Source organism: Dermacentor andersoni, chromosome 4 (genome assembly GCF_023375885.2).
Source record: "Dermacentor andersoni chromosome 4, qqDerAnde1_hic_scaffold, whole genome shotgun sequence".
Lineage (NCBI taxonomy): Eukaryota > Metazoa > Arthropoda > Arachnida > Ixodida > Ixodidae > Dermacentor > Dermacentor andersoni.
In genome coordinates, this window is record NC_092817.1 from 32,343,892 (window position 1) to 32,366,326 (window position 22,435).

A 22,435-nucleotide genomic window follows, 5' to 3' on the forward strand; every position below is an offset into this window, starting at 1 on the left:
AAAGAACCCCAGGTGGTCGAAATTTCCGGAGTCCTCCACTACGGCATGCCTCATAATCAGATCGTGGTTTTGGCACGTAAAACCCCATAATTTAAACAAAAAAAAAAATATATATATATATATATAGCACAACTTCACTTTGAATGCAGATAGTTACAACTTCACCTTCGGTGGCTCCATATTTCTTATAAGGTTGTAGACAGTGAAAATTATCCCTCACCTTGTGAAGCTAAATCCTGGCAATTAATGAGTGCTTGCCCTGCTACATGTACTTATGCAATCACAAACAGGAGCACATGCTAACATCATCAGGCACACAAAAGATAGTCAAATAGTAAGCTACAGCACACTGGTCCTTGGTGCTAGTGCCACCATGCTTTGAGATGATATGTCTTTGGCATTGAGCAGCTGTACCTTCTCGCCTCTGATGCCTCCAACCAGCAACGTGGCAGTCTCAAAGTTGATGACGCACTGCATAAATGTAATAAAAATGGTGATATATGTCATAGATGGCAATGAATGAGACAGATGAAAAAAGGCTGGCTGCTCGAGGCAGTTTGCGTGTATTTGCGAGCTTCTTTCACGCTTGGAAAATCGCTTTTATGTAGCCCGTATAGAGCCACAGAAAGCTGTATCAGGAGATTTTCATGTTGCTCTAAAATTTTCTCATTGATACTTTTCATCTAATTATAATATTAGAGAAGTTTAGTAATAAATTAAGACTAATTATGTAATTTGCCAGAATTTAGAAACTAATTTGAGTATCTCCAAGTGACGGCAAACATTACCTTGGTTCTATCCAGCTACGTGCCATTTTAATATTTTAAAATCTTGGTACATGATAATAGGGACAGCCTGTATAAATACTCACCTGCGATCTTCTCAAGAAGTCTATTCCAAGGCTGACTTCTGGAAAAGGTTCTTCTACTGAAAAAAAAAAAAACCATTTACGAGCTAATGGGACAAATTGTTTCATATTTTTATTGTGCCATTCAGTAGCCAAATCAGCACTTTCTGTATCATGAGCTGAATGGAAGCACTCACTCACTCATCCCTCTTTCAATATTGTGCGACCTGTTCTGACTTACTGAGCCTCTTATCACTCTAGGATGACCACTTCGCTTTTACAGAAGCACAAATTGCTGACACAGTTTAAATTGCATATAATATTCTTATTTCGTGTGCGTCTAGGGGCAATCTACAGTGTTTGGATCCTGTCAGATACAAAGAAGGCAATACTAACCCACGGCGAACTCGTATACTTGCTTCCAAGAGCCGAATTCCAAGTCCACATTTTGACGCAGCCTCTGACCGGCGTCCTGAGATTGAACAGGTGTTGGTGCAGGGCACTGGCTTCCGGTGGACTCTGCTTCCAAGCCAACACCTGATCGCCGAGTCTTTGAGAAGGAAGAAATCAGAACCATTCAATCTGCATGTGGTACTTCCACCTTTGCGTGACATGCGTGCATTGGACCTGCGTTTTTATGCATGCAAATTGGAAATAATATTTTGCGTTCATCGTTGCCTTGTCATCGTCCAATTTTCGCAACAAGGTCGCCATTCTTTTTTTGTCCAAGAGAAAGAAAAAGGAAAGACAGGGAGGTTAACCAGGTAGAATCTGAAGTTTGCTACCAGGTGCTACCTGGTAGATACTGGTAGCAGCTGGCAGCAGGGGAAGCAGTAAGCAAGGAGAAAGGAAAATAAAAATCATGAACCATTCCACTCTTGTGAAGGTGGATCACCAGCGAAGCTGTTTAGCAACGTGTTTAGCACACGACATATAGGTGACACAGAATTTGGAACAAAGGTACTAACACATGTATTGTCTTGATCAGCGGTCATTGTGAGGAGAGGTGCACACACACATTCTCGTATCACCTCTGTTATATATATATATATATATATATATATATATATATATATATATATATATATATATATATATATATATATTAATTCCATCATATTCGCGTGTAGTCCGGACTCCCGAGGAGCAATGCGCCTACGAAGAGCGACGGCAGGAACAGAGACGAGAATGCAATCGTCGCCGGCGGGCGGCAAACACCACCGATGAAGATCGTGCACAAAACGCCAAGCGCATGCGGGACGTCGCCCTTAGTAGGCGCGTTTCTCCTAGGGAGTCCAGACTATACACGGTCTCCCCATTACGACGACAGAAGAGAAGTGAAATTCAAAATGGAGAACGTCAACTTGTCTTTCTGGATTTATATACATTCACGTGGACGACGGCACCGCCACCACCGGAGAGCGGTGCCGTGCGGTGCGGCATAGGGCGGTGCGAACGCAGACTTGGCCCACGCGGGCGCGGCCTTTTGGGCTAAGATACGATTTTGGGCGACGATATCGACCCGCGCAAATGGTGGCCCATCGTTCTTGGCGGCTGCCAAGCTATATGTCAAGTGCATTGGCGGGCGGTTGGAGGGGCTGGGAGCGCATAACGACCTCTCCCAGTGTCAGAAGGGGTCCTTCCCCACGACGGTGTCTTTGAACGCAACTATATATGTGCTCGAGGAGCGGCTCGACAAGGCCCGCAGCGGTGGCGGCGAAATTTGCGTTGCCTTCCTTGATTTCACCAACACCGATGGGTCTACTCCCCATCAGGCGTTGCTGGATGCCCTTCGAGGAGCCGGGACAGGCAACAGTTTCGTGGATATATCGTCACCGACTTGTACTCTGACAACCGCACGCAGGTCATGGCTGCAGACGGCATCACCGCGCCCATTCCCTTCCTGGCCGGGATCTGTCACGGCTGTCTGCTGAGTGGCCTACTTTTTAACCCGGTAATCGACTCCGTACCCGATATATCCAAGGTGGAGGTCGTCCTCATAACAACTTGGCCTAAGCGATCTCACCCCAATGCATGGCGGCGAGTCCAGAGGCTTCGCAGACCCACATCAACGCCGTATTGAGGCTCTGGCATTGGAGCTAAGCCTGTCTCTCAACCCTACCAATTGCCGTTCCCTCCGCCTGGGCGGCCACCACCCGTTGGGGACTAGACCCTCTACCTCGACCACGGTCGCATGTGTTCTACCATCCCTGCAATCGCCGACTTCGACGGACAGCGGTTCCATGGGCCGATCAGTCGGCTTTCGTATACTCTCCGACGACGTCACCATCGTCGAGCAGGCAATCCGGAGGGGCACGTGCGGCTTTGCTATCATCTATGCTGACCCCCTGGCAATGCCTGGATGCTGTACGGACCTTCGTCTTCCCAGGTTTAAACTTCATGATGAGGTGCGGGACCCTGGGAAAAGACGACTGGCAGTGACTGGACGATGCCCTGCGTCCTCTCTAGAAGAGGGCGCCGTATCTACCATCTAACGCGTCGAATGAGTACCTCTCCCACACTCTGCGGGCCGCAGTAATTCCACTCGCTGCCGAATTAAGCCACCTCTGCCGCGTCGACAATTCTTTAAGTTGCTGACGTCCAGGGATCATGAGCTTCGTGACATGGCGTCCGATGGCCTGTTCGATGTAGTGTCCAATTAAGCGTCTTCGTCGGCCTGCGGGTCCATGGAGAGCGATTTCCGGGCGCCAGCATCATAGGTTCGATCCACCTGGACAGAGGCACAGAAGGCGTCCCGTCGCCTCTGTGCCCTTTGGGAGATGCCTCTGACGGAGTCCGGATCATCTGCGGAGACCACACGCTGACCTCTAACCACCGCAGGGCGGTCATCCGCACACTCTGAGCCATTCGATCGGCTTCTAGGGATGCAGCTCTGCACGACAAACCAAACCAGGGCAAGACGTTGCAGTGCGCGGCCGCCGACCCCGCCAGCTCTCACTTCATGCACACCGGGTGTTTCACCCGGTTTGCGGACTGGTGTTTCGTCCACAAAGCCAGGCTCAACTTGCTACCTCTCAACGGAGCCAGCATCTGGGTGACTGGTCGCGACCAGCGGTGCAGTATCTGTGCATGGGTACATCAAGGAGACGCTGCCCCACGTTCTCTGCCACTGCATGTCGAAAAGCGCCAGGTGTACCGCTCGACACAACACGATCCTGACTGGGCTGCGCACCGCGTGCCGGAATGGTTTCACCATCGCCTACGAGAAGCGGTCCGTCGGCCACACGACCCTGCGCCCAGACCTCGTCTTAGCACGCTGTGAGGAGATGGTCGTCATCGACGTTTCCTACTCATTTGACAACCGGCCAGACGCCTTCTCCGAAGCCCGCGACGCTCAGATTTTGAAGTACGAGCTTGTGCGTCAACACCTCGCACAACAGTATTAACGAGTGTCCGTCGACGCCATCATCGTTGGTGCCGTAGGATCCTGGGACCCGAAGAACGACACCATCACGCGCAAGCTTTGCTCATCAAAAAGCTGGTCGTGAGCGAAGTTGTCTCCGCATCCCGTGAGATTTACCATCACCACGTGGCCCATCATTAGCCCTATAGACACCATAACTTTAACTATGATCTGACACTTGTGTCATTTTCTGTTTACTTTTACGCTTCTGTTTTTGTTGTGTGTGCGGTTTCTTCTTACCCTTATTACTCTTTTCAAACATTCGAATAAGAGTCTTCGTTCTTGCCCTTGTGCCTGGGACCTCCCAGGTGTGACAAGGGTAGTTCAAGGGCGCGTAACAGGTCCCGGAGCCCACTACCCGGAGTTCCCAGAGGTATGTGCTATTGCGCTCGGACCCTTTCTGCACTATCTCCAGGAGCGGCCCACATTTTTGCTGACGCAGAACGAAAAGTTGGAGGACGCTTAAGCTTTGCCTTTAAGAGTGGAACGCGAGAGCATTTAAAGATCCTTGACTGCTTCTCACGCTTCCCGACAACTGCAGTTTATGTAAGCGTAATGTTTACCGGTAAACGCTGGCGGCGAACGCCATGCACGAAAAAGGCGAGCTTTATATATTGGTAGAAACGCCGCCTCTCGTGGGAGCCGCGATGGATGGAATGGATGGATGGATGGATGGATGGATGGATGGATGTTATGAGCGTCCCCTTTGGAACGGGGCGGTGGCTTGCGCCACCAAGCTCTTGCTACTATGCTGCCTAATATCCTACCTAGGTTAACCAATGAAGAAAAAAAAAAAACCACTATGAACTACCACGTCCAAATTTTCTGATCCCCTATTGCGAACTGTGCTTTTGTACGTCTCCGTCTTTTGTCGTTTCCCTACTTTTCTTCCACCAATCTTCCAATCGCCTCTTACTGATGTCTATTGCGGACCTGTTTGCTTTACCACTGCTCCCGCTGAACCCAAGGGCTTCAAGGAGGCCAGTGGTGCCTAAATCGACCGCTGGGTACACGTCTTCACATTCTAATAAAATATGCTCCGTCGTTTCCCTAGCTTTACCGCAGCAAGCACATGCTTCTTCTTCCTTCTTATATCTCGCTTTATAGGTGCGTGTTCTAAGGCATCCCGATCTCGCTTCGAAAAGTAATGAGCTTCCCTTTGAGTTATCATAAATGGTTTCTTTCCTAATTTCGTTTTTTCCTCTTAAGTAGTTACTCATGGCAGGTTTCTTTTCCATTGCCGCCACCCATGAGATTAATTCAGCCTCTCTGACTTTCCGCTTGACCTTCTTTGTTGCTGTGTTGCCCACCCCACAGGCCGCATACTTGCTGGTAAGCTTCCTAGTTCTTTTCCTCCACTGTGAATCAATGTTTTGCCTGTACAGATACCTGAACACTCTCCCAGCCCATTTACTTTCCTCCATATTCCTCAGCCGTTCTTCATACTCAATTTTACTGCGAGCTTCCCTCACTTCAAAACTAGTCCAGCCCATATCCCCTTGCACAGCTTCATTTGTAGTCTTCCCGTGGGCGCCCAATGCGAGGCGACCCACTGACCTTTGGTTCCCGTCGAGTCCTGATTGTACCCCTGATTTAAAGCAAACAACCGCATTTCCAAAAGTAAGTCCTGGAACCATTACCCCTTTCCACATACCTCGGAGGACCTCGTACCTATTGTATCCCCATAGCGCTCTGTGCTTCATTATGGCTGCATTTCTCTTCCCCTTGACTGTTATGGTTTTTTCCTGTGTTTCCATATATCCGTTGCCTTCGTTTATCCATATACCAAGGTATTTATATTCTGTTACCCGAGGTATTTCTTGGCCCTGTATCTCCACTGTCTGTTCACTGTTTTCATTGAATACAATAACAGCTGATTTTCTAACACTAAATTTCAAACCTAAATTATTGCCTTCCTGTCCACAGATATTAGCCAGACGTTGCAAATCACTTTGCTTGTTTGCGAGCAACACAATGTCGTCCGCATAAGATAAACCTGGGAGTTGCTGCTCTATTACTGTACCTGCCTGTTTGTATGAGAGATTAAACCCGATATTACTTCCTTCTAGCGCCCTCTCCATCCTCACCATGTACATCATAAACAGCAGCGGGGATAAAGGGCACCCCTGCCTCAGTCCCTTGTTGATATGAACTTTCTCCGCGCTCCTCATCCCTTCCCATTCAACGCAAACAGTATTTTCTAGGTAAATCTCTCTCAAAAGCTGTAGACGATCGTTACCTAAGCCTTCCCCTTCCAGAATATCCCACAAAATGTTGCGGTCTACGTTGTCGTAGGCTCCTGTAATGTCCAAAAAGGCCACATACAACGGTCTGCTTTCTGCTTTTGATATTTCAATACACTGAGTAAGAACAAACAAGTTATCATCCAAACGCCTACCTATTCTAAAGCCATTCTGAAGCTCTCCCAAAATGCCATTATTTTCTGCCCATGCTTGAAGCTTTAATTTGATTGCCTGCATTGCTAGCCTGTATATTACCGATGTAATGGTCAACGGTCTATACGAGTGAATTCTGTCTTTCTCCTCCTTACCTTTATAAATTAAATTCATTCTACTTTGTCGCCAACTGTCTGGTATTCGTCTATCTTTTAACGTTTTTTCCACTGCTTTCACCAGAGCTTCCTTACTTTTTGGTCCCAGTTCATTTATCAGCCTAACGGGAACCTCGTCTAGCCCTGTGGCTGTGCGCTTAGGAATTTTCTCTTCCGCTCTCTTCCATGCAGTTTAAATTTGTAAGCACCAGTTCCTTTTCAACTTGGGTCTCTATCATGCTCTTTTTTTCTTCAAATACAACCTCGTCCTTGCCTTGGAAAGATTCGGCTGTTACTTTTTGGATGTAATTTATTGCTGCCTCTCCTTCCAGTCTGTTTTCATCTTCGTCTAGGATATGTTGTTGTATTATTGTTGTTGAGATGGCGCTCGCCTCCGCGATGCGGCGGAGGCGAGCGCCATCTGGAGGTGTTGCAAGGAACCGGGTGCGCCGTTTTATGACCTTTGAGGTTTGCACGCGCAAATCCCGGAGGCCATGGCCGCTCTATGAATGGCAGAAACATTGGGAAAAGGGATTGTGTTTGGAGTTTCTGTGCAACAGAATTATGTTTTTATGTATATTCAAATTACAATCCGACGCTATCATGTGTGTAGGTTGTGTGTAAGTCGTACTTTACGATTTTCCAACGTATTTTACCTTGAGAACTTCAATTAGTTCAGAAAGTTCACTCCGAACATTGTCACCTATAGTATGTCACGTGTGCTCACCAAATTTTCCGTTGCACGAAACTTGTAAGAGGAAAGCAAAAAAAGAGAATAGCGCGATGACCAGACAAAGACATTGATAACACTTGAAGGCAGTGCAGCGAAGATAAACGACCACTTTTTCCCGGCAACTCACTATATTAGCGGCAATGTAGCCGCGCGATGAATTTGTTAATTAGAAGTGCTTAATGTATTTCTTAATAATTTTATGAGAGGCGCTGCGCCAACAGTAGCAATAATTGTATTGAAATTTGGGAGAGAGCGCGTTGGTTCATTCTCGGAACAACGCGAAAAGATGGGGTCGTGAAGAAAGGAAAGGCAAGGGTCAGGCGCAGACTATCAACCGATATTTCTTTCTTTTTTGTTGTATAGAGGGGACTATATATAGAGCGATACGCACTTTGGTAGTGATAAACAAACGAGCAAAGCATCAACAAAAGCTGAAGAACTACCGCTGCTTCAAGGCTTATGATACATCTGGAAACAATATTTATCTCTTTGACAGAGCGATATATACTTGAGTGGCTTACGCGCGACTCTGCTTGGTTGTCGATATATGATGTTTTGACCGCGATGTCTTTTCGTTCTCCACGTCCCGGCTTTTGGCGCTGTTCGTAAACGAACGAAATGGTAGCCGCCAAGTGTATACGTACGCGTGGCACGCTTGTTTTGTGCTAATCAGCAGAGAATCAGATTCGAAATCACCATCACCAACTTCTTCTTCTCCATGTCCAGTGCAGAACAAAGGCCTCTTCGAGCCATCCCCAATTCCCGGTGTCTTGCGCCAGCTGATTTCATATTACGCCCCTGCAAATTTCCAAATTTTATCCTCGACTGATCTATCCTTCCATCAGCATCCATTCTGTATAGCTCTAATGGCCCACCAGTTACCTGCCCCGCGCACTGCATGGCCTGCCCAGCTCCATTTTTTTTTTGTTCCTATAAAGCTACAGAATATCGGCTACCCCCGCTTTGCCCACTAATCCACAACGCTATCTTTCCGTCTCCTAACGTCACGCCTAATTACATGTTCGAAATACTGTTCCACAAGATATTCCGCGAAGTATATCGACGTTTCGCGAAGTCTTGAATTGTGCGAGGAATGACAGGCGACCAGAAATTGAGGCACAGCGCGCGGACGAGAGAGCCCGTATACCTGAGGCGGTGCACAGTGTGCTCCGACATCGTCGAGAACGGACAGGATGTGTCCAGCAGAGCGCACACGGTGAAGCCATTGCACTGAAATGAGCACATGAACATCCACTGTACAGGAGAGATCACCAATCAAATGTGAGAGCAGCTATTCTTGTACACACACGCGCAGAGGTTTTAAGAGGAGGCTTTGTAGTGAGGTCAGGGCAAACTTCGACAATTTCACTGTTAAATTAATTAAAATAAATTGTGGAGTTTTACTGGCCAATACCACGACCTGATTATGAGGCACGCCGTAGTGGGGGACTCCGTAAATTTCGACCACCTGGAGTTCTTTAACGGGCACCTAAATCTAAGTACACGGATGTTTTCGCATTTCGCCCCCATCGAAATGCGGCCGCCGTGGCCGGGATTCGATCCCGCGACCTCGTGCTCAGCAGCCTAACACCATAGCCACTGAGCAACCACGGCGGGTTCTGATGTAAATGAAACTTGCGCTGCGTTTAAGAGAGAAGGCTGAATTTTAGTTACCGGCGTATCAGCAGAAACAGCATGTTGATATAGGGTGAAAGCATATATTTAGCGCCAGCAAACAAGGACGGAAGGGCAGTTTACCAACACGCCCAACAAATGGCAATTTTGATATAGGGTCTCACACATTTTAGAAAAATTATCGAGGATAGGAGAGATAAAAGAAAAAGGCTCGGCCCCGAGTTTTCCAATATTGAAAATATGCACCAAGAACAGGTATCGCAGTTGCGTAAGCTGCATCTGTTATAGCATTCAATGGATACAAATGCATTGCACGAATTTACAGCTCACACGAACTTGTTGCAGCGTTTACGAAAACTTCGCACAACTCCTATATGAAAGAATTGAAAAAGAAGAATGATTTTATTTCGGCTTATAGGCTACGAACCGAGGAAGGGAGACAAAAGACAGCACACCACCTAACTGAGGTCTTGCCCTTCTCATAAGAAAAATAAATGACTAAATGATGACATGGCAAATGGACATCTTTCGGCAATGATCCCTGCTACGTACAACTTCTAAATTATGACTTCGTACAATAAATTAAACAAAACCAATGTAACTCAAATAAATTAACTGTATATTAACATAAAAAGAACACGTGAAAGTGAAACATCATAGCAAGAAATAAAAAAAACATAAACAACCCACAATTAGAATATAAGACTCTTAAATACAATGAGTAAAACACGAACATAGCAAGAAAAAAAAACGTGCACCATTAGAAAATAGGACTCTCAAATACAATGTCGCGAACACACAAATAACTGATATATTTAAATTTTGCCCACTTTAAATGGTCTCATAGTTGCACCTTACACAATTGTGATACCATATTTTATTGCCGAGTTTTAAAGCCGTAAACTTGATGCTCCGGTGCCTTCTTTCTTTGTTTTTTTTTTCTTAAGTTCTTGATTTTCAACAATTTCTGCAAAAACAATGACGAATGAAATAAAAATTGGGCGGATCACACTCATATGTGCGCAAATATTAACCACACAACGCCCAACGCACATAAAAAAAAATTAGAACGACTTTTTACCTTCATATCTGGCTCTGGGAAGTACATTTGTGCAAAAAGCAATGAAATGTTAGTTGAGTAAAATTAATTAGTATAACAATTATGTATTTAGTAATTGGTTTCCTCGACTACACCCACACCTAAATTAAAACTCGATATATGATATCAAAAACAACAGCCGTGGGCTTTACGTTAAGTCTACCGTGCTTATATGAAAAATCTTGAGGGATCGAAATGAGCGCATCAATAATGGTACGTTAAACTTTGTTGGGTCAAAGTAAATGTTTTGCATACGTATTTCTTTAGGCGATACACCGTCGTGCGCGCAACTTCTTTACCTCACAGTTGACCATGGGTGGTACGTGCATTCTCTTGAGAGACGCGTTCTCATCGAGAGGAGGTCCATTGACGCTGTTAATCAGCCGCGGAGGGAGTCCGTTCACTTGGCCGGACAAGCCGCTTGCTGCTCGGTCCTGAAACCATCGTTTGCGTCGTTGAAAGACGTACACGCATGCACTTGGTTTATGTAGACTCGTTCACAAAGACATCGAACGCGGGCGCAGTCATTCCCGAAACAGGACAGTATGTGGCAGGAGCCTGCTGGTTGCGCTAAGGCATATGCAACGTGAAGCTTTTGCAAGCCGCTGCCGCAATCAAAAAAAAAAAAAGGAGGAAGAAAAGCAGGCGCTCCATAGCCGGGTGCGCGTTTTATCGCGTTTTGATGGACCAAATAAAAGTTTATTCAGTCACTCACTCATTGATCCAAATTACATTAATTAAATTCTGGGGTTTCACGTGCCAAAACCACGTAAGACTCACTGCTGCAGAGCGTAGCCCACCCGATGCTACGCAATGTTCTGCAAGTCTTGCTCAACGTTCCCAATCTTCTGCAGTTGCCTCCAGTACTTATTATTCTGAGCAATTTCCTTTCAAAAATAGTTTAAGTTCGTCTATTTACAAAGAAGGAGAGCGAGTATTGCATCAGCTGTACAACCTTTATCAGGTAGGGGCACGATAGCACGGTAGCAATACCGTTATAGGAGAGGAGAAAAGGGAATGTATTGTACATTTGTTGAGCTTCAAAACGACATGGTGACAAAAAAGAAATGCGCAAATTCTGCGCATTCTGGGAATCTGTGTTAAATAACGCGATGCATTTAACGTACAATTAACGCACGTGGTGAAATGCAAGGGCGAGGAGGCGCACACCGAGCATGTGGCTCCTCTCCCCCAAATTTTCGTATGCCATGTAGACGCCTGCCCATCCCCCCTACCCTCCCTCCTTCCGTCCCCGGTTAAATGTGTGAGTCCCCCCACCCCCAAAAAATACCTAGCTACGCCACAGATTAAGAGTAGAGTGCCGCATATGCTCTAAGCATGCGCTCTTACACAGCATGATTGTGAAGTGAACCTCCCCAATGCCATGTGTAGTATAGTGTAGTATATAACACCTAACGGGTCATCTCGATTAGAACGCACGACATATGAGCGCAATGAAAAACGAAAAAAACACCCCACACACACGCGCACGTGGCGCACGCCTGACGTCACCATGAAGAACCACCCGACAACTGATCTTGCCAGCGTGGCGCGGAAGCTGCGATTGAGGTAGCGTTTAGAGTGAGGGAATGTCTAGAGCCAGAGTATAAAAAGCACGATACGTCAGTATGTAAAGTTAACAAGGAAACATTCGCACGCAAAACGCGCCTCTGAAGTACATGCAAACATCTGCTGGAGGGTCTTGCGTCCAGGTTAGGGATGAAAAAATTCCGTAAATCTTGAGTGGGAGGAAAAAGAACAGTTTCTTCCGGTTTGCTTTCTTGTTTAGGGTATCTTTAAAAAAAACTGAAACTCCACTAAAAATAGCCTATATTTATCATTCAAGCAATAAAAAATATTTATCCCTAAATAAATGCGAATTTTGGCACAGAAAACGAGGACAGCGGAATGAACGCCTTGTTGTTTTCTACGAAACATTGCTAATTTTACAATTCAGAATAAGGCCATTCAGGGTCAGAGTCACCCTCGCTGGAAACACTCGCATTAGAATCGATCGCGGCTGCTTCCACATTCAAATTTGATTGTACGAAGACGCGTTTCCTAACCTATTTACTTGTGAGTCTGTAGCGAATCTTTTTATGCACATTTCCAAACAAAGAGCAGTCTTGTTCATATCTAGGCAGATGGCGACGGTATCTACAGCTGCCTAGAAGCTATAGGGTCAGTAGCTTATTAGTGCAAAGGCCTTGTGACCAGGTTGACGGTTCCACGAGCCTCGCGGGGTCCCAGACGCCAGTCCTGGACCAAAACCTAGAGGGCGTCCTGTATTCCGCTACATTTGAAAGATACGCTACGTTTTCAAAACGAAACCGAAATTACAAAATGAAAACACTCGAAAACTGCGCTGCCTTTTGCTTGTCGTCATCGTCGCTTCTAGAATAGTATGCGCTGCAGAGCAGAGAATGGCAAGTACAACCGTATGTTGAAATTTTAATGTTTTTTTCTCCATTTCTTTTTTGTGCTGAAAAGAAAGAAAGAAAAGGCTGTTTCTCCCTAAATCTTTCCAGTTTCCCCCCTACCTTTACATCTATACTCCAGGCCGATCCCGAAGGCAACGCAGTATCACATGACGTCTCAAAGCGATAGCTGTCACGGAGCTACAATGATGCAATTAAGCCTACAATTGTACTCTAGGCTCTACCCCTCTCTCTACAGTTGACCCAATAAAATACTCAGATGTAGCAATATCAAGCAATGTAAAATGTGGGAGCTATATTGAAACAAAAAAGCAATTGCCCAGCAGCGGAAAAGAAACTATGGTACCTACGACAGAACTTGAAGCCTGCTTCGACCCCCGTTAAGCTAGTAGCATATCTCACGTATGTGCGGCTCGTCCTGTGTTGCTCGCTTGTCCGTGTTTATTTTGCACTGTTTTTCACCCATGGATTCGTACCAACTAGCTCGAACTCATACCATTTTAACCCACGTATGTGCAGCCAACTTTGAGTACGCAAATATTGCATGGGACCCCTCCGAAACTGGGTTGATAAAAATTATAGAAAAAGTACAAAGACGAGCCGCTAGATTTATTCTTTCGAGATACTCTTCGCCTGCGTCAGTAACAGAAATGTTACGCTAGCCAAAAGTTCCCTTAGCCGGACGTCGACAACTGGCCGGCACAACATTCTTCTTACTGACAAAAATGAACTAAACATAAACACAACAAGGTACCACCGCGCCGAGGAAGAATCATGAGAGGAATAAATGAATGCACTTACAAATTACTCCAACAAAATGTCAATGTATATGAAATTCTTTTTTTAAAACCAAATCGTCAATGGAATTCATTGCCATTGTCACTGCTTCGTTGTAGTTACTGGAATATTTTGAGGGAAGGCTTAAGGAATTTCTTTCTTATTCTGATTTATTCTGTTGAGATTTGTTTTCCCTTTGCTCACTTTGCAATATCTGAAGCTGAAGTGCTGATTGTACTGCTGTATTGTACTGTTTGTATTGCTGTACTGCACTTGTTATGTCTGAAACTTGGTATTGTGTTGTTTGTATGTTGCTTTATATATGTGTGATATATGTATCGATACTTAAAATTCTTACTGAGCCCACCCCTGTAACGGGAGTTTCAGGAGTTTTTCATGTTGCTCTACAATTTTCTGACTGACACTTTTAATATAAATATAATAGAAGGTGGTTAATTAATTAATTAATTAATTAATTGATTCTAATAATATAATCGTGCGAAATGGAAAATATTATTTGAATATCTTCGAGCGACGGCAAACAGCATTACCTTGGTTCTGTCCAGCTAGATGGCATTCGCATATCTTTAAATTTTGGATAAATCTACGTGGGACACCCTGCATATCGCTTGAAAACAGGGAGTAAATGAGGGTTCAGTAATTACTCTAAAAGCTTATACTTAAGCCAGAAAGGTTAAAGTTCCGACACATATTACATTTAACACACCCACTATTTTCACCAGAGGTGAACTCGGTGGGATGGTGAATTCTCTCGAGACACGGAAATATAGCGGACAGCGGGAGTATAATGTTTCAAGCACTTGCTCAAAGATGTTTTTACAGAGGCCATAATTCATCTGTATATATGCATTTAACTTCGCAAGTGCATCGAACATAATGTTCTCCCTGTCTTTAGTAAATTTGATTTCAGTGGCAGTTATAATTTTCCCAGTATGGCGATAAATTCTGAGCCGTTCGTAGAACACAATTATAACACTTCTGAGCGCGTGCATACGTAATTTACTACGAAGGCCTTAATGAGCCCACACACATTTAACTTCGTCTATGCATTTCACATAACTTTCCTCTTATTTTCACCCAGTAAGAATAAGATGCCTTTTTTTAGTTCACCTAGAGCACCGGGAAAACCTATTCCGGGTCTCGAGAAAATGCTTGAAAATAGGCAGAAAAGGGTTTATTATACAATAATCATAATTAATCCATAAACGATGAACTTTCCACACACACCGTTCCTAACATGGCTCTCATTCTTGCCAACTGTGAACGCGGTGTCACGTGCAGTTCGCTCAGGACACAGGGGCATATTGCGGATAACATCGAGTTTTCAAGCAATTCATTAAGGAATCTCTTGCAAAACCTGTAATTAGCTGATGCTCTTGAAGCTTCCCCAACACATCACCCATAGCTTCCCCCGTATGTCATGGAAATGTCAATTGTGTAAGTTTTTAACGTAACGCCTGCAAAAAAAAAAAAAAGGAGGGTTTATAAATTTTTCTTTAGCCTCCAATGAATGTTCGTGTGTGCCTAGGACTTCGGCATGTGGATTCTTGGCACTAGAGCGTTGTTTCTTTTATTACTAAATATATATTTTATGTATTGTTGTTTCTGTTATGCAAAAAGAAGTAGCTTTTATCATTATAGGGCGACTGCACCTCTTTCCTTTATTTTCATTTTAATTTTAAAGAACACTTCGAAATTTTCCTGTACATCAGCCCTAACATGCTCTCTATTTTCTTTAGACATAAACTTCGCAAATCGCATCATTTGTTCAGGACACTATGGGAACACGCCTATAACGTAGTCCCTATGATAACATGCACTCGCTATGACAACTTCGCTGTTAAAAAAGAAAAGAAAAGCGGTCAAGTTTCGTCGCAGTGGCCAAAATAAACAGAAATGACGATGAACTATTTTTAACACGCGCTCATAGTATTAATGTGGTATAGCGGCTTGGACGGCTCTGTATATTGTCAGTTTTAGCAGATGTTAATCAGCCCACTATTACCTTTAGCGTACTAGTGCATGGAAAGCAGTTGTAAGATAGCGCTGTGTTTCGTGTCATCTACGTGATTTCTCTATACGTTCTAAAGTAATGCACGAGATAAGCGGGATTTCAAGTCATAGTTCAGTACTCGCGCATGTCTGACAGCGTCCGTGCTTTGATGGTATCACTGTGTGCCCCCCCCCCCCCCCCCTTCCCAACTGTACTAGTTTATCAGACGTCAGTTCAGTGCAGTAATTGTAAAGCATGCTTACGACTGGCGCGCATTAGAGGAACAGAGAAATGGATACACATCGGTTAGCTTACACACTGTAGCGTATAATACGCGCGATACGCAAGCAATATATAATGGCAACACGAACCTGCAATGCTTGCAGCACTGTGGGCGCCTTGCGTTGCGCACGTATGCGCTGTCGTTTGTATGCAGCGATACAGATGTCGAACTGATCGTCCGCGCTGGTCATCCTGCATTGCGGCTATTTACTTCGTCTTCCATGTTGCGCGTTGAAAGTGTACCAGCAAACCTAAACTGCGAAGAAGAAAAAAAAACTGTCTCAGAAGGTAATGCTACCGACAGCAACGTTTCACCGGCAACTGGTGAACTTAGCCATGCAAGGTTCATAAAATTAAAGTATTCTGGGCACTTCATAAAAAAAAAAACAGCTTGCGAACCAAGATACATAAACGGCACACATACACGAACGCTGGCTGTCTCCTATTTTATGCTTAGCTTTTCTTTTTTTTTCTCTCCTACTTTATTTATCTTCTTTTTTTTTTTCAATATCAAGTGAAAGCAGTAAAACTAGCCTAGTTGCAAATCCACTTTCACTTTAAAGCCGTTTTTCTTCCTAGCGACAACGTCGTTGTGGCGCGATAGCAACGGTCTGCGCACGTGGAGAAACAAAGACGAGCCGAGCTTATCTGACTAAAACGCAGCAACGAATTAAGGATATTCACATCGTTCACGACGGCATGTTGCGAGACCTGAGCAAACGACACGTTGTCGAGGCCGTTCCACCTGTTGATCGCGACGTCAGAGGGGCCACAACGAACAACGCGGCTCACATTCACTGGCTGGGCAGGAACGTGGACTGCACATCGATAGCCGCCAAGTCGACCAGCTGAAACCACGACATTCGGGCGCCTTTGCTTGAGCGCCTAATAACGCACGAGCGTCGCGTCCGTTCATCGGTCGGCCATCACGTATGGTATCGGAGGCTGGCACGTGACCCGCATGCCCAGACAGGTGAAAGTGAAACAAGCAAAACGTCGCTAAGAGAAACGGCATTTCCCGTGTACCCACTTCGCGCTCCGTTCACGTATCCATCAGATAAAGGAAGCGAGTAAAAAAAAAGAAAAAGCCTCCAAGGTCCAGAGGCGAAAGCTCTTAATTCGTTCCGACATCTCAAGGAGTACACGCTTCAATGTGCAATATTTTCCAGGAAGGAAAATCTGCACGAGTAAAATGCGAATAGAAACGCACGTACCTGACTCCCTCTTTCCTGCAAGCGCCGACACTGAGACGGGACGATTCGCTCTGCTGGTCGTCAGGGAAACATTTGGAGGGAACATTTAAAAAATAAAAGAAGAGAACGAGAGAGAGAGAGAGAGAGAGAGACGGGCGGTGGAGGAGGGAATCAACGATTGCCAGGCGCGACTTGCGCGCCTTCCTTCACAAACAAAGCAGCACCGGAGCGATAACAATCACGCGCCCTTGTTGCAATAACTTGTGATCGACCCTCACGCATAACAGCGGACAGGTTCGTGAGGCGCGGCGTATGTATACGGGGTCCCCCGCACGCGATGGCGCTGCGTCGTACTTGGCCTGCGACGAGTCGTCGGGCGCCTCTCTCGCTGCTTCGATCCTACCACCATCGCTGTGTCACTCGGCGCGTGGCATCAGGGCCACTTATGAAAAGGAGGCGACCGCCCAACCGACGGCAGTCGATTCGAAGTGACGCACGTTGACGACCGTGCGCATGGTCAGCCGTGACCTTCGAGCTACCAGTGGTCTACACGCTAATTTCCTTTTTTTTATTATTATTATTTTTATTTTTCGGGGCATCTTTTTGTTCGTACGCTTTCCAGTTTGCTGCGATTCATAAAAAATGGTGCCTTCGCATTTCTGCGCAAATCAGGCGACCGGTGACCACTGCAACCTCTACCACAACACTGAGAGAGAAAAAGTGGCGTTGAACAGCGACACATGGAATGGGAAACAGACACAACACGAGAGAATGGTTGTTGTCGCCTTTGTTTGCCTCTATTTCTAATGCGGTTCGTGATCAAAAAGGAAAGCAACCGCTAGAATCATTAGGTCATTACCTGGCTACAGCAACCGTTATTACTTCTATGACGTGTGTTTCTATATACGCTTACTGGAAGTCGAAAGAGATCAATTTCTCATATTGATTATCAAAACTGCTTGCTTTAACTTTGCAGATATTTAGTACATTTTGAAGCTCCCAGCCGTGTAAATTCACAATGTATTTATTTATTTATTTATTTATGTATTTATTTATTTATTTATTTATTTATTTATTTATTTATTTATTTATTTATTTATTTATTTCTCGCTCCCGTGGTGGCGTTAGCTCCTGTAAAGCGTGCATCACCACGTATATATGTTGTGTGCAAGAAAGCCAACTTCAGGCTCCTAAACTACATTTGCTGGATATTTTGGCTGATTCTTTCAGGACACGAAAAAGAGGGCGCCATACATCCGTGTTCTTCTTAAATGTGAAAGAATGCTCAAAGCTAATTTGGCTAACCATTGCCGCGCGAAAATTGTCTGGCGCTGCCCTTTCCTATCGGTTAACAGCACGCGCACTATCTTTAAAGGAACCCAAAACATGAGCATCAAGTTATCTTGAATTGGTGAACTACACATCTGGAAAATAAAAAGAACTCACTCTTACCGTACGCGGTGGCATGGTAAGCCAGAAAAAAAACTCCAACACGACGGGTGGCGCCGCTACTTCGCAGTTTCCGCACTAGTTTTCATAAATGTGCATTTTGACAGCGTTTCTTCGGGGTGTGTTGCCTAATTGTTAATTGTTAAAATTAGTTAGCAATAATAACGAGGATAACAATGCGTTCCAAAAGAACGAAGGAGTCAATTTAGCTGATTTTCACAACACATTTCTTTTTTATCAATATTTTAAAACAAAACTCTCTCAAATAAGCAAGATTACGTTGAATTCCATGGCGTCACATTGACGCTGGGTCACTGCGTTTCAGGCGCGAAATTTAAAATGGGAAAACATTCCTATATCTCCACTGATAACATTGTTTTCTTTATTTTTCGCGAGATTAAGGTATAGCTGTGAATGGACACTTCACTATAGCATAAATTGGTTTAGCATTGGTTCTTTGACCGTCCCTTGAAACCTCTTATGCGCAGGCACCAGTATGCCTGAGCAGACTTACCGAAAGATGAGCAGGTTAGTGCGGATTCGTATCTGAAGTGGGATAGCTGTAAAAAATCTCTAATGAAGGAATGATAACGAATTGGAAAACTTTATTGTCGTATGCATAGTTCTTTTTTGTTATTTATTATTGTCTCTTCTGGAGCGTTATGAATAAACTGATTGTTTCAGAGGAATATTCAGAATAGGGAATTTCATTCGCCTATTTTTCAAGCTGCAAAAATTATAATCACGCTTTTAAACTAAACATTGACTGAGAAGTGAGTTCCGCATCGAATACACCTGCCTCGTTCGTTCGGTCGTTTGTTCGTTACCATCTTTCTTTCTTCCGAGCTTCTTTTGATATTTTTTAGCTTGAGGAGGACTCTTTTACTGTATTGTGAAAAGACAAAAGCATCAATATGGATATTTCCTGCATTATGCAGGAAATTCAGTAAGGCACTCTAATAATAATTATCTTGACTCCACTTGATGAAGTCAGTATGCCCATCTGGCCTCCGCAGTATATATAGCTGGCATGTTGACTTCAGCAAGTGAAGTCAAGGTAACTGTAATTACAGGGCCTTAATAATTCTTGTTTAAGTGTCGCAGAATATGTAAGATATATTTTCTTTTCTTTTTTTTTCAGAGAGTCGTGGTAATACGTAAAAACAATGCTAAGGTGGCACACAGCAGTCAAAATCCATGTGCCACAATAAGACAAAAAAATAGAAGAAAAACAAAAAAAATCGGCACTTGGGGTCAGGTATAGCTGCGTTGCGGATTGCAGAAATGCACCTCGCCTGCGCTCGCAATGAAAGACGGAAACGTCTCGCCTGCGCCTTACTTTGTTCTGCAGATACGAGACGTAGCATGCTAATGTTCCTGCGTTGCTCGAAACAACCAGCTTGACTAAGCACGACTAAGATTGCCGTTTGGGCCTGTCGGTGTGCCGTTAGTACAGATTACGTAGCTCGTTAAGGACAAAAACAGCAGAAATAAGCAAATGATAACAATGTAAGACGTGCTAACAAATGTTAAAGAAGAAGACGAAGAAAGAGTGTGGATTCGATGCCCTGTTTTTTTTTTTTTTTTAAGTGTGCAGTGGTCACAAAAAGCAGCAATAAATTTATACGATCGTTTATGCTGAATCCGTTCCGGCTACCCAACTTGCAGTAGTTCTGATTGTAAAAGCTCGCATTATTTCTAACTTGGCGGACAGATGCGTCAGTGTGGTACCAGTAAAACTGTCATCTAAAGAATTTGCGAGACATGCGCAGTGCTTGCCTTGACATTTAAACAAAGAGTCGCGAGTTTGCCCGGAAAGATTGCTGCGAGTCATCGCCGAGCACGTCATCGCTTGCTTCTGTTGTCCTTGTCGGTAAAGAGCTACGTAAATCTGTACTAAAGGCGTAGCTTACTTTACACACAGGGGTACTCTTCTGTCGCAGAGACAGCAATTAGGAACACAAGTATGTCCGGACTGGTCGACTGGTATAACTTTTCATGAAAGGTGCAGCGTCCATGAAATCATGACGTCATCACGAATTTCGCGATATATTGCCTATTTTTTGGTCATTTTCGTGCATGTAACACGTAACATGTAACATGTAACATCCTGTGCGTCTAGCCCGCATTTGAGTTTCCTTTTTAATAGTATGGCGGCCCCTCATTTTTTTTTAATAATCTACTTACGGTAGATATTTTGAGACATTTTCAGAAGGAATGACGTCAAAAAGAGCGGCGGGGAGATTGTTGTTGTTCCTCTGCACAAGTGACACGTACCTACCGTGGGGGATCGGCCAAGAATTTGACCGGTTTCCAAGGTGACGTCTTTATTCGACATTCTTTTTCTTCATCTTCTTTATTTGGTCCTGTCCAGTAGAGGGAGATTTCGATTGCATTGAAACCAACACATACGGAATTTCGAAGGCGCAACGGACTTAAAATTTCTCTACAAACACCTTTCACAAGGGAGATTAAAAGCAAAATATTAGTAGGTTTTGCAAATTACGCTTCTACAATACCAGAAAGTAACGCTTACCTTAGAGGAAGCTTGCTAAGCCAGAAAATACACAAAAATGAAAGATGAGCTGCGACGACACCTTGAAAGTCCCACATCAACTCGCCGTGACGTCATGAATTTCAACGGTGTTCGCTCGGGCTTAGTTACTTCTTTTTTAACCAGTAAATATGGACTACATTCGATTCTAAAGGAGTCAAAGGGCGAATCTAAAGGGCTTCGAGAATTTTTATGCACCACAGTGGCCCAAGTATGGGAAAGTACTTCGAAAATAATCCATGACATCACACTAACGTACAGGCGCTGAAGTTTTGGCGCGAAATCGAAAAAAAAAAAAGAAGCGAACATTTCACCTTCATATTCTTTTTTCTGGTAGTCAACCTCTTGTCATCAAACTAACGAAAATACATTTTTGAAACGATACTTTATCACTGTAAACTGATCTAGCATTTCAATTCAGCGTCCATTCAAGTGCCACGGCTAGTGAAGTGATCTGTAGAGGGAGACAGGCGCAAGACGATAAAGCGTCAGGCGGATCCAGTCTCTCGGTATACTAGAGCGTCCTGAGGTCAGTGACCTTCTGTATCCACTTGAGCAGCGTGCCGACGCGGGTGAACACTGCCGGCACGCCCTCCTGAGCGCAGCCTCCCGCGAGGCCGGAGCCGGCGATGGCCGCCGCGTAGTAGCGGCCCGCGTAGAACTGCATCAGGGGGCCGCCGGCGTCGCCCTGCGTGCGCATGCGCCAAGGAAGTAAGCGCGAAGTAGCCACGTTTACATAATATGGTATGGTACGGTAAAACGTTAATGAAGTCCTGCACATCGTGAGTCTTCACGAAGCGGGCCAGTCCCACGCGGGAACCGGAAGGCCGAGCCTCTCGGCCGCATCGTGAGCCTGCTGGACAGCCCAGAGTTGGTCAGCCAGAAGAGGGCTGCAGAGAACCGCTTCCCATCTGGCCGAGCTGTTATCTATGATACAGCGTGACCGGGCAAACCGCCAGAGCATGTGTTCTAACGTGGCTATTTCTCCACATGGACCCGATGAAGTTGCGCCGAGTCGGCATCATTCGGGCCCAACTCCGGCAAACGCTAGCGGGTCGGGCCACCGAACGTCGGAGCGAGTTCTGTAAAACCGCCTGCAAGGGGTAGATTGACTCGCCCAGCCCGCTTGGTAGGATCCATGTAAACCCGCTCGGGTCGCGCTCGGTCAGCTGAACTTCCAATTCGATCCGCTTAACATTCGCGTGCTCTACGCATCGAAACCACGACATAATTATGAGGCACGCCCCGTAGCGGGGCACTCCGGATAAATTTCGACCACTTGGGGTTCTTTAACGCGCACCCAATGAACGGTAGACGGGCGTTTTCGCATTTCGTCCCCATCAAAATGCGGCCGCCGCGGCCGGCATTTAATCCCGCGCCCTTGAGCTTAGCGGTGCGATTTCACCCGCTCGTGTCGAGTTCGTGTAAAAGAAGCTAGT

At 45.1% G+C, this 22,435-nt stretch overlaps 2 protein-coding genes across 9 annotated transcripts in view; both read right to left on the minus strand.

The window, feature by feature from the left end:
* Positions 1–113: 113 nt before the first annotated feature.
* Positions 114–18,513, minus strand: LOC126536885 (uncharacterized). Of its 8 annotated transcripts, none has more exons than XM_055073579.2 (7): positions 17,015–18,513; positions 15,890–16,056; positions 10,589–10,723; positions 8,703–8,785; positions 1,244–1,397; positions 872–924; positions 114–471 (listed from the first exon to the last, which is right to left on the minus strand). In XM_055073579.2, the coding sequence occupies exons 2-6, from the start codon at positions 15,989–15,991 to the stop codon at positions 892–894; spliced, it is 507 nt and encodes a 168-aa protein (XP_054929554.1). In that variant the 5' UTR covers positions 15,992–16,056; positions 17,015–18,513; the 3' UTR covers positions 114–471; positions 872–891. The 8 variants fall into 8 exon arrangements, 7 of the variants coding, with proteins under 7 accessions (XP_054929554.1, XP_054929555.1, XP_054929550.1 ...); XM_055073580.1 differs by lacking the exon at positions 17,015–18,513 and adding an exon at positions 16,485–17,008; XR_008613622.1 differs by lacking the exon at positions 17,015–18,513 and having other exon boundaries at positions 872–927; positions 15,890–17,008.
* A 2,309-nt stretch (positions 18,514–20,822) lies between these two features.
* Positions 20,823–22,435, minus strand: part of LOC126536872 (transmembrane protease serine 9-like) — a 41,012-nt gene continuing 39,399 nt past the window's right edge. The window contains exon 13 of the mRNA XM_050183902.3: positions 20,823–21,684. Within this exon, the coding sequence (XP_050039859.1) occupies positions 21,511–21,684 (174 nt within the window). The 3' untranslated portion in view covers positions 20,823–21,510. The remainder of the gene's footprint in view (positions 21,685–22,435) is intronic.

Excerpts from the sequence above, each read along its gene's own strand:
- LOC126536885 (XM_055073575.2), bottom strand. The coding sequence starts at position 15,998 with ATGCAGGATGACCAGCGCGGACGATCAGTTCGACATCTGTATCGCTGC. Across the intron at positions 8,786-15,889 it reads CAGTGCTGCAAGCATTGCAG|TGCAATGGCTTCACCGTGTG; the intron begins GTTCGTGTTGCC and ends TGCTCATTTCAG. Across the intron at positions 472-871 it reads ACTTCTTGAGAAGATCGCAG|TGCGTCATCAACTTTGAGAC; the intron begins GTGAGTATTTAT and ends ACATTTATGCAG.